The sequence below is a fragment of the Vipera ursinii genome (assembly GCF_947247035.1).
Source record: "Vipera ursinii genome assembly, chromosome: 1".
In the NCBI taxonomy this organism is placed as follows: domain Eukaryota; kingdom Metazoa; phylum Chordata; class Lepidosauria; order Squamata; family Viperidae; genus Vipera; species Vipera ursinii.
In genome coordinates this window covers 312,187,580-312,200,487 of record NC_139512.1, presented here as the reverse complement: position 1 = coordinate 312,200,487, position 12,908 = coordinate 312,187,580, and the positions used below count along the sequence as shown (strand labels likewise).

General features: G+C 34.1%; 1 protein-coding gene across 1 annotated transcript; it reads left to right on the top strand.

Moving 5' to 3' along the window:
- PRPH2 (peripherin 2) lies at positions 1-12,616 on the top strand (the record flags this gene model as incomplete). The annotated part of the gene is made up of 3 exons (XM_083349003.1): positions 1-581; positions 6,394-6,640; positions 10,255-12,616. 3 exons carry the CDS (start codon positions 1-3, stop codon positions 10,483-10,485), a joined length of 1,059 nt encoding a protein of 352 aa, XP_083205129.1. The 3' UTR covers positions 10,486-12,616.
- Between the last annotated feature and the right edge of the window lie 292 nt (positions 12,617-12,908).

Sequence of the window (12,908 nt, the reverse complement as noted above, 5' to 3'; positions counted from 1 at the left end):
ATGGCAATGATGAAAATCAAGTTTAACCAGAAGAAACGAGTAAAACTAGCACAAGGATTATGGCTCATGAATTGGTTTTCAGTGTTTGCTGGAATTGTTGTTTTTTCTATGGGACTTTTTCTGAAAATTGAGCTCAGGAAGCGAAGCGAAATGATGGACAATTCTGAAAGCCACTTTGTGCCCAACTCTTTAATACTGGTAGGTCTGCTTGCCTGTGCATCCAATGCTCTTGCAGGCAAGATATGCTACGATTCCCTGGATCCTGCTAAATTTGAAAAATGGAAATTTTTCTTGAAACTCTATTTAGTCATTTGTGTAATTTTTAATGTCTTCATTTTTTTCATTGCTCTTATTTGCTTTCTGATGAGGGGTTCTCTTGACAGTACACTGGCAGAAGGGTTAAAAAATAGTATGAAGTTCTACCGTGACACAGATACTCCAGGAAGGTGCTTCATGAAGAAAACAATTGATATGCTCCAGATTGAGTTCAGATGCTGTGGAAATAATGGTTACAGAGACTGGTTTGAGATTCAGTGGATCAGCAACCGATACTTAGATTTTGGTTCCAAGGAAGTGAAAGAGTAAGTAGTGGGAAAGAATTTAATTTTGTTGTATGGGAAAGAATTTAATTTTCTTGCTTTTAAATCTTGTGTTTACATGCCATTCAGGGGTTTTTTTTTAGAAGTACTATTGTGAATGGCAAACTAAGGTGAGCAATAAAGAGTAATATAAAATTATTACTTTAATTAAAGAAGCCACTGTTTCAGACTTTCAAATATATAACTTAATTGATTAATTTTATTTTCCCAGTATACTTAATTTTGTCTTGTACCATAGCATTATAACTTTAACAATGAATTATTTTAGGAGTATTTCACTACTACTCCTTTCTAGCTTATGATTCATCCATTTACTATATTGTTATTTGGCCATTGTGCCTGCTTTTTCCAAAAAAAAACCAAAGTATTTGAATAATACATCAGAATTCATTGAAAAATTTATGCCACTCTCTTTGATTTGATATGGATTATGCAGGAAAACTCTGACCTCTGTTAAATCACTCTGTAGCTATTCTTGGCTTTCTCCTCTAGGTGGATAAATGGATTTATAGAGCTCTACAAATGTACACATGCTCAATACATACTTCTTTTGCCCTTGAATGTATAAAACTGAATTCTTACTTTATTTTCAAGGATTCTAATTATTTCTCAGTCTTGAAAGTATGGCTGGATATATTTTGTCCTATCAGGTGACTTCTGCTATAGATATTTTTTGAAAATATCCTATCATTACTTTCTCATCCTAGGAAGATATTCAGTCTCCCCCCAATAATTAATTATGCTAAGAAGAAATTGCTAGTTTTCAAATGGTTAAGATTTTTAATGCTCTTGATTGTCATGAATAAACAGCTTTCACATGTATAAAGTATCTTAACAGTGAACTGCATTAAGCAGTTTTCTTTGCATTGAATTCAGTGGGATTTATGATTAAATATATAAGAGATACATAGAATTTCACTATCAGTTGCATTATAGGCAGCTTGGGGAAGTTCATTGTGATTAATGCAAATCCATTAGTTCCAATTGCATTTAAAATATGTGGATATGGATGGATTATAGAGATCCAGTGCTGAAGTTCTGAATTTTAATAAATAAATCCTCACTGAAATGTACTTAAATACATTTAACAGAATAAGAAAGTTGGAAGAGACCTTGGAGGTCTTCTAGTCCAACCCTCTGCTCAGGTAGGAAACCCTACACCATTTCAGACAAATAGTTGTCCAATCTCTTCTTTAAAACTTCCAGTGCTGAAGCATCCACAACTCCAGGAGGCAAGTCGTTCCACTAATTAATTGTTCTGTCAGGTAATATCTCCTTATTTCTAGGTTGATTAATATCTCCTTATTCCTCTTTGATTAGTTTCCATCCATTGTATGTTGTATATCTGAATACTTTTTCATAATTTTTTCTTTAGTGACAAATATGAATTATTCAAGATGCATGCAAAAAAACTTTTTGGTTTGCTTGTGGTGATTTTTTACCCAAATATTGTAGTCTTAAAGTAGTCCAATTAAATAAATACCAATTTTATTTTTATTTTGATATGTTATGCTGAACAAATATATGAATGGGAACCATTCAAATTACGTCTTGATATAAATAACTACATGGAAAAGTATAATGAGATGTCCATTATGCTATCTGAAGCTTTGGAGCTTGAGTTTAATCCATCCACAGGAGGACAGTACGTGAGAAATAAAACGAGATTACACTGTCAGACATATGTGTAATACTGTACTATTTTTAAAAATGACGATAGAATTTCAGGTATAAAAATAATCTCATTACTTAATTTCAATATTTAGGAAAACACTGTGATTCCTCATTTTATTTTGGATATAAATACAGTGCTTACATTATCTAAGTACAGAATGTATTTGAGTGTCCCAGACACATTATCCAGTTCATACTGAAATCAGCAGGAGACTGAGTGGGGATAAGTCTATCTAATTAGTGTATAATACTTTGGAGATTATAAATAGTCAGGATTATCTTCAGGAAAAAGGGTCTTTTAATCACTTTCAGATTCCTCAGGTGATGATAATAATTTAGAATTCAACAGACAAGCACCTGCCACATAACACCCCGACTTAACAATTGTTGATAAGAAAGATAGAAAAGTATGGCTATTGTACTATTTGGAGATAGCAGAACAGAAGAGAAAGAACTCGAGAAAATAAAAAAATACAAAGACCTGCAAATAAAAGTAGAACTGTGGCAAAAGAAAGCAAGGATGGTACCAATACTAATAGGTGCCTTGGGTGCAATTCCAAAACATCTGGAGCACCACTTGAACATCATTGGCATTGACAAAGTCACAGTCAATTGCAAAAAGCAGCTTTACCTGGAAAAGATAACATCCTGCAACAATACTTTAAACAACTCTGGCAGCACTTGGTAGGTGGATAACAATGCCAAATCCAGTCTAAACAACTGGCTGACTCTGCAACCAGTCATAATAATATTTTATTAAACTTGCATATCCTCAACTTTCAACAATTCTGAGTGTCTCACAACACTCAAAAAATTACAATGAAATAAATAAAACATTAAAAGGAGAAAAAATGGCAAACACATTGAAATGAGGAACCTTATTCTGTGATGGCTTAAGTGAAGAGCCAGATTAGAGACTGCCTTTAAACACCTAACAAGGATTGCTGCAGGTTCTGCTCCATACAATATAATTCAAGAGGCTGTACCGTGTAAATGGAATTATAATAATTTGTTTCATTAGCACTCCATTTGTTTGATACTTCACATAGCACTCATGAACATGGCTAAGGCGACTGTCTTATTTATTATACTTGTGACGCATTCTTTGTACAGAGGTCATAAGGACGGCTGTTGTAGGGGTTATTATTATTTGGGCATTAGGGTTTAATTTGTTTTCAATTTCTGTATTTGTGCATTTTGATATTTATGTCACTGTTCACCGCCCTGAGTCCTTAGGGAGAAGGGCGGTATACAAATCAAATAAATAAATAAATAAATAAATAAATAAATAAATAAATAAATAAATAAATAAATAAAATAAACATGAAATGATTATGTCATGGCCAGCTACAATTCCATTTCTGTAATGTAACACTTGTCTTACTCAGGTGTTATGCCAAAAGGTGACGGAGGGTGCAATACTTATGAGATCATCTCTCCTTCAGATTCTAATTTGTGTCCCATTTTTCAAAGCAGCCAATGAACTAAAATTAGTTCAATTGTACATATATTAATAAGTGCTATCTATCAATACTATTCAGTTTTGGAGTTTGTAAAGTTATGCAGAAAAAGTGTAAGAGGTAAGAAGCAAAAGAAAACATGAGAAAATAAAAATAAACTTAAACACTAACACTATTCCGTAGTAGGTCCATCTTTGTTTCCGTCATGTCCATACATCTATTCGTACATGGCCTTTTGTTCTTGACAGTTCTCTTTTTGAGTATCTCATAAGTTCCATCCAACCAACCATAAGACTTTGTTGGTCCTTCAAACTACCCATTTACTCTTTGTATAGTTATTTTGTAATTTGCTTGGCATTCATTTTCTCTGTATGATCAAACCACAGTAATTATTTATTCAAGCCTGATGCCTTCATTTCCTATTCCTTTTTTATCCATTTTCTTCTACAATATTTCCCTGAATATTAAGATACTCCAAAGAGGTCTTCTTTCTGTTTTAAAAAACTTAAAGACAGAAACTTGAGAGGTCCTTGGGGCTCTCTGAGCCTGAATGTTTTCTTGCAGACCTTTCATTATCCAAATTAGATAACATCATCAGCACTAGAAGCACTGAGCTACATATATTCTCTTTTATCAGCAAGACAGAAACTTCTCTGTGGCTCTTTCCAGTATTTGGAGTTTTCATCTAATTTAGCCATTGCAGTTTCTTTTGAATTTCCTTCCGCCAGCAGGCAGAGAGATATCAAAGAAGCTGACTTGATACAGAATTTAACTAATAGGCTGTTTATTTTACTCCAGTAAGTTCTTATGTGCACAAAATAATTCCCGGCATTTAATGGTATTTAAACCTGTTTGTGTCCTTTATCATATGGTACAATTGTTAAAGGTTTTTCAGTAATAGACATACCTCTCCATTTTGGTGATTTCATCAGACTGAATAATAATGAATTATCATTATAAAAATTGTCTGATCCTGATACTTTTTGATCGTACACGATATATAAAAAATAGTTATTGGCGTTTCTGTTGTAAACCAACACCTACATCCGAGCCTTGTTTATAATGGATACTTTACTGCCTTGTGCTTTTCTCTGACAACATTCTATTCTATGCTTCTACCTAATCCACCTAGGAGCCTGGGAAAACTCAGCAGTTTTGGAAGAACTAGTTAGTAGTTGGAGAAGAAATCCCCATCAAACATGGGGAGTATAAATGACAATGGGAAACTACTTCCACACTGTTGCCAAAGCAAAGCATGGACCCATCCATGTAACTCACAGTAGAGCTATCTGCTCCAATCACCGGAAATGCGGTACAAATAATCATATAGTTTGTACAGGTAGTCCTCAACTTATGATCACAATGAAGCCCAAAATTTCTGTTGGTAAGCGAGACAGTTAAATGAGTTTTGCCCCCATTTTATGACCTTTCTTGCCAAAGTTGTTAAGTGAATCACTGCAATTGTTCAGTTAGTAAGTGAACCTGGCTTCCCCATTGACTTGGCTTATCAGAAGACTGCAAAAGTGGAACACACATGACTCTGGGACAATACTGCTGTCCTAAATATGAGCTAGTTGCCAAGTGTCCAAATTTTGATCACGTGACCAGAAGGATGCTGTAACAAACTAAGTATGAAAAACGGTTAGAAATCACCTTATTCAGAGCCATTGTAATTCAAAATGGTCACTAAACAAAAGGTTTAGTCAAGGATTACATGCATATCATTCTTTGCTGATTACTGAAATCTTTCCTTAACTTCCTTCCTTTTATAATCTACAATACATTTCAGTATATATTATTCAGTTGTGCACTCCCATTACCTTCCACTCCCATTACTGTCAGTAGAACAGTACAGAATTATAGAATTAATCAATCAATTTCAGTGGTGATATTCTTTGCGCAGACCATTTTCTGATTTCCAGGAAAAGCTTGCAGGGGGAGGTGAACAGCTACTGACAATTCTTTAGCTCCAAATCTTCAAGTTTATGTTAATTATTAATCAATACAGTAGTATTTGAATATGAATAAAAAATATTTTGAAGAAAAATGTTCTTCAATGTTGGGGAATTAATATGATGAGACAATCAAGTAGCCTTCCTTCTTGTATTAATATGTAATCAACGTTTTTCCACAGTAAATTGAGGACTTTCTTTTAACTATTAAAAAAAACCCTACTTTTTATTTTTGTGTGAGGTTTACATTGTACATTTCGTGCAGGAACTTCAGGCAGTGTACATAGGTCTCCTCCCTTCCATTTTCCACCACAACACTAACCCAGTGAGGCAAGTCAAACTAAGAGAAAGCAATTTGCTCAAAGTAATCCCATGAGAATTTGACCTTGGCCTTCTTGGTCCTAGTCCAACATCTTAATATTGCATCCACTTTTAACACAAATTAATCCCTCATTAGCATATAAATCTGCCACACAGTTCCCCATTTTTTGAGACTTTCTGGTAACATACATGCAAACCAGAAGGCTGTTCTCAATCTAGCTCAAGAAACAAAATACCAGGTGTTGTAAATGAGAAAAATCATATCCAGATGTTCTGAGGAAAATGCAAATTAATTCACATGCTGCAGATGAAATCATTGGAAGTAATGTTGCTCCATCTTTCTTAGTGGCTATTCCTAAGTACAGATTTGCTCTTATTCATTTACAGTCGCATTAAAAGTAACGTGGATGGCAAATACTTGGTGGACAGTGTTCCCTTCAGCTGCTGCAATCCAAGTTCTCCACGGCCATGCATCCAGTACCAGGTTTCTAATAACACAGCTCACTACAGTTATGACCACCAAACAGAAGAGCTCAATCTTTGGACTCGTGGCTGCAGAGAGGCTCTGCTTAATTACTACAGCGGCATAATGACCTCCATGGGAGTGGTTGTCCTCTTTGTCTGGCTTTTTGAGGTAATACAATTGGCAAGCTAATTTCTCTTTCAGTTGTTCACAATATCATAATGGGCACTTCTCCACAAAGAATTTTATCAATTGCAATTATCATGGGTAAATAATTGCCATTTTGTAGAAAATATTGCAGGGTTACACAGGTACCCGCCCTTGTTCAGATTTTTTTTGAGGGAGTTTTCAGAAGGAAAAGAAACAGGTATTCTCCCCTTCCCCCATCTAGGCTGTACTATAGGATCATAAAGACATCAGATTTGACACTGTTGCCGTATTAAATCCGATTAGTTTTAGCTACGTAGCAGAAATGGAGAGGCATTTCCTTTAGTGTGGTAAAGTTGAGATATTTTAATTGGGCCAAAAATATCTTATTGATCTTAATCCCCTGTCCTCTATAATATTAGTAGTGTTTTAGATTTATGCAGGCCATTCCTCTCCTTCCACTGTCTTTCTTTCTTTCCTCAGTTAGAATTCATGTATCTTGCTTTGGTCCTGTAGGATGAAAGGTCTTAAGGTCCTAGCTGAAGTGGATTTTTTTTCTTATGAAAAAAAACCCTGATGCATGTTGGATATCTTGGAATACAGATAGATCCATACCTTCTTGTAGGGGTCCATTTGCCAACTTGATGACATAGCCCCAGTTCCCATTTTTCTCTCTACTCTCCTTGGGTTACTTATGTAGACATTAAACAAAAGTATGCATTTCTGAATATTTGGGAAATTTTTATTCATGTATGATTTAAGTTTCTAGGAGTGCCCATTCAGCCAATGGCTCTGGCCAGTGTACAAAAGTTAAAAACAGAGAAAACAATACTTTAAAACCACAAATAACAGATCATATAGGGAGAAAAAAGGAACTGTTAACACATCTTCAATAGTGGATACCCTATGGAAAAAGCCAGGTCTTCAAATTTTCTTGAAATCAGATCATGATTTTTGTGGAGGAGATGCTACTCCACATTAAAAAAAGACATAGCCTCTGTCCTCTGAGTACTATAAGATGGTGCTGCTTAATAGAGGGGATCCAATAGGAACCCTATCAAAATGGATGCGTAGAAAAAAGCAATTAGAGAAAAATGGTCTCTCAAATGTTTTTCAAATACAATATGTCATGTGCCTGAATGAGAAGACTGAAATCTAAAAAGCTTTAAAGTCAACAAAGTATTTTTCTTGCATTTATATATGGTACAATTGCAATAATTCTGATATTATTACTCAATAATCTCCAACCTCACTGAATTAATTAATATAAATATTAACTTAAGGAGTAACAAAAGACAAAGTATTCATTCTAATTGATATGGTTTGGCCTTGAACGCTATGAAATATTTTAAATAGACTTAAAACAGTATACCGTGGTATATTCATGAGTACTAAAAATTGTGACTTGAAAATGTATTTTTTTTATTGATCTCTAAAAAACAAATACAGATCTCTGACATGTCATTGGCTTATTTTACTGTTAACAACTTATTTAAAATTATCACTTTACCCCTTTATTAATTAATAGGTTAAACACACTTGTAAACAGCAAGAGTCTGGATTTATCTCTAAAAACAACACTGCTGAGTCAGTTAGAAGGGTATTAACTGTAAGATACTATGCTAAAACCTACTAACCTCTACTTAACTTGCTGTCTCCAGATGCCATTAAAAGATTTGCCAAAGTAGATTACAAATTGATTTTTTTTAAAAAAATATATCAGAATTGGACTTCTTCAGAATGCCAATGGCAAGCTGAATTTAGGATCAGAACATCTGATAAATTGTCCACCAATTGAACTGTCTTCAGGATTTGTAAACCATGAAAAATTAATATAGTCTGTATTTCTCCTTAAAATTACATGTCTGCCTTTGCAACAGGGTTCCCAGCTTTCTATATATGTTATTTCTTTTATGATTTCTATTTAATTTTGTATGGTTGATTTATATTTATTCTCTGTGTTTGTTTATTCTAGTTCAAAAGGATTGTTTTATTAAAATAAAGGAAAAACATTATTTGCACATTTTATCTGTAGATGCATTGTTCTAGAATGTTATCATTTATAACTGACCCTTGAGAAAGTTTCCAGTGTGATCTAAGAAAATTGAATCCAAAGCTATGCATTCTCACAGTCACGGAAACAGTTGCAGCCATAGTTTTCTTCCTAATGTTCCATAAATCATTTATAGAGGTATTTCATAGCTACCATAACTCTGTGTTAGGAGAACCTAGGGATATTAAAAATGAGATATTGCAATCACTGCAAACTCTTAAAATACAGTATATGCTTTTTTGAAGCATATATGTCTACATGAAAATGAAATACTCTCTGACCATCTAGATTATTCCAAGAGTTTTTCTTGGGAAACCTAAGTAGTTACTATATGCTTCCTTATTGTGGGCTCCAACTCTATTTTTCCTGCCTCAATTTCAAGTACTGATTCTTGCTTTTACATACATGCTTTTACATACATACTAGTTTTAATCCTGATTGCCTTCTAAGTAGCTGATTCCCTATGAGTTTCGTATTAAAATTTATGAAAATCAAAGAACAGAAGTTATGCAAAAAGAAACATGTAGATGTAATAACTTTCAGTTTACAAGAAAGAGTTTAATAGGAGGAAAAATTAGAATACAATTAGAAAATGAAGTTTCAAATTAGTTGGGAGAAGCCAGCTGCTGTATCTTCACTTAGTATATGATAGTAGCAATTTGATATAAAACCTATCTGTTTACCTAGGAATCAATGGAAGTTAGGGTGTTTAGGGAGTTACAAATTGCCAGCTAATCCCGATAATGAACATTGTAAGCCGTGTTAGAGAGCTAAATAGTTTTACATCCTCCAGGTTTTGTTCTGACCTTTTAGCCTGGTCAGAGGTAGTGGAAATATGATAAGTCAGTGGACTTTAGTTTATTTCCTGTGGTTAAGGTCCATAACAAGGCATAATTATTAAAATCTATGGTAGTAGCCCTAGTGGAAGAAGATAACTTTCAACCAGTGATTGTGGTGCTATAGGGCACAAGAATCAGTATTAACTATCATTCTTTCAGTAGCTGTTTGAAGTGGTGATGGCACTGAACAAGTGAAACTTAAGTCCACCAGTACTTGAAATTCCATGTTGCAGTAGTCACATGGTCACATGACATACAATTTGATAGTTGCAACATCCTGCAGTCACATGATCACCATTTGCAATCTTTACTGATGGCTTCCGGAAAAACAAAGTTAATGGGGCAGCCTGCATGAAGTGACCAAAATGACATTGCACTTAAAAGCTGCCTGCGATTTTCTTAATGGATGCCACTGGAAGTGCCAGAGCTGCTGTTGTAAATCGGCACAATCACGCGATGTCACATTTTATGACAGCCTCATGTAGTGACAGAAATGCTGGTTCCCAATTACCATAATTAAGCGAGGACGACCTGTATGCACAGCTCAAGTTATAGAGGGTAATTTGAAGTGTAAGCTAATATCATATATTCCCAATTTTTCTTCTATCTATAGATTTGTAAAGAATATTCTTGCTTAGGGACTTTTGATTGTTAATGATTAAGATTCTTTTAAATATATATGGGCTGTGAAATGAGCCAGTCTATTTAGTCAAGTTAACTGACAATTCATTTTGTATCTCACTCAGATGTTAATAATGATAGGGTTGAGGCTGTTGCATACCTCTCTGGAAAGTATCACCAATCCAGAAGATCCTGAATGTGAAAGTGAAGGATGGGTCCTGGAGAAGAGCCTGAAAGATACTTTTAAATCTACCCTGGAAAATTTGAAAAATATTGGTAAGGGAAGCCAAGTGAATGCTGCTGAAGGTGCAGGAGACGAAGGTGCAAAACCCCAAGTTGTTGCAACCGTCAGCTGAGTTTCCCAGCTAACATGACTTTACCTAGACTGAAAATTGTGAATTCTAACTTTTGAAAAATGAGCCATCACAGCTACATATTTATTAATAACACTTAACATAAATTCAAGCATTAACTTCTATTTTGGTATTCTGGCACTGAGCATTTTGTTGTGGATCCCTGGAACTGGAAACTAAGGAAGAAATGTAATTATTTTTTGTATTTTAAGTTTACAAATATTTGGAAAATATGTATGCTGGATTATGCATATCTATGATAGGACAAAAAAAATGACTGGAAAATTGGAAAGGTATATAGAAAAATGCATTTTAATTTTCTTTTTCTTTTTGGACAAAAAACAGATATTTAAAATTGCAATTGAAGAACTGTATTCAATCATGATTATTGACTATATAGCAATAACAAAGTTAGTTGCACTGAATTTTCATGCACTGACAGAAATTGGTAATTTTATAAAGCAAGATAGCTTTGCAAACCAGTATAACTTTTAACCTAAATTGCTGACACTTGCTCACCTGTAAATCTGGTGCAAAAACTAAGCTGTCTTTTAAGAAGGAATCATGAAACCCTATTTGTAACCCTCATCAAAATAAACAGTTATCATATTCAGTAAATGGGGTTAAGGATTTTTTCCTGGCACTGAGAAGCAAGCAAAAAGATTTGCACATTAATTTAGTGAATTAGATGCTATTTAGAAAGACTTGGGATTTGCCTATTATGGTAATATATGGAATATTACTGTTTCAATGTGTTTTAATACAAAATGTATTCACTAAGATTGTCTAGTGTTATATTATTCTGCAGGTATCTTTTAATGTTTATAAGCTTGAATGAAGCATGGGGAGTTAAATAAATATCTTTGTCTTACATGAAGCACTCGCACAGACACTACATAAACACATCTTTGCCAGGTGAGCCTTTCCCAGGAGAAAGCAGAGAATTCTGCCTATTAATCAGCAGTCTAGTTAGATGTAGGACGGAGCCAACCCAAAACTTTTGTAGCCTTTGATAAGAGTAATGATGTACAAACTGTTATTATGATCAATAGAACAGAATAAAGTTGCTCAGAGACAGGTAGCAGCAAAGGAAGTTACAGACAGGAGTTGCTTGTTGACAAAGCTGCTTCCGAGGTCTAAGTTAAATTATATTTAAGATAAATGGTCCACCTTGGCAGCTCTATTTTCACTGGTGCCCATTTCCCGAGTTTTGGGCCCTGGATTCCATTTATTTGGAAGAGGCAGCAGATAAAACTAGGAACTTTGCTTGACTGATGGCATTGTAACGGTGCAGAAAATAGAAAATCAGTAAGTGGTTGGTTATTCTCTCCTAGTTATGAAGCTCCAGCCATGAAAAGAATAGCAAAACCTTTGAAATAAAAAAAATGTGATACTGAAGGTGATATGAAATGGAATATGGTTGAAAGCTTATATGATCAAGGAAGAGAGTTAGCAATAAAACAAAAGTAGGGGAGGAGAAATGGAGAAGGTAGAAATGCCACAAGGAATTATTATTGTAATAGTCCCAATAAGAGGCGATGATGTTCAGGCAAGGATTTTAATAATAGCACTTATGTCAAGTGTCAAAACTGAAGAACTGTCACTGTTTGATAATTGCTTGAATATGAAAAGTAGGAAAATCTTTATACCTTTATTCAATTCTCCATACATTATCTTTCTTCTCAAGTGGTCATTTTACTTGCATTTTTTGTAATGACATTTTGGGGATTTCCCCAAATAATATCCAAATCCTACTATATATGCTGGTATATTTTAAAGTATTAGTACAGTCCTCTGAGTCTTTGCTGAGTTTTGTGATTGTTCCATAATGATAGTTTTTGAAACCAGAGATGAAAAGAAGGAAAGTGGAAATCTATTTCCCACAATTGGAAGACTCAGAATGTACATATAACAGAATCTTTAGATTTTGTATAATCCTGATTTATCATGGATCTAATTAGATGAACATGGGTTAAGTATTCATATAAAGCAATTGGTAAAAGGTTTAATTAGGAAGATTTCAGAAATCTCATTGGGGCTATTTCACTGTGCTACTTCTTTATATGTTATACAAATGTTCTGTAAATATTCCAGAATTTTATTGTATTGCATTAAAATTTTCCTCAAATCTAAACATATTCAACTCAGACTATCATTTCTCATTGAAAGGGGTTTTATCCAGTTTCATTTTTTTACTCAATACTTTCTTTTATTGCTGTATCAGAAAATGCAAATTTATTTCATTCCCAATCATCACAAGGATATTCATTGTCATCAGTAAAAAGACCAGAATCAGATTTGTGTCCCACATCACAATTACATATATTTGAGAATTTGTTCATGTTTCCTTGAAGTAGCATCACGTCAGTTATTATGTTGCTTTCTTTGGATCAAAAGAAGGAAGAAAGTGGAAATATCTTCCATTT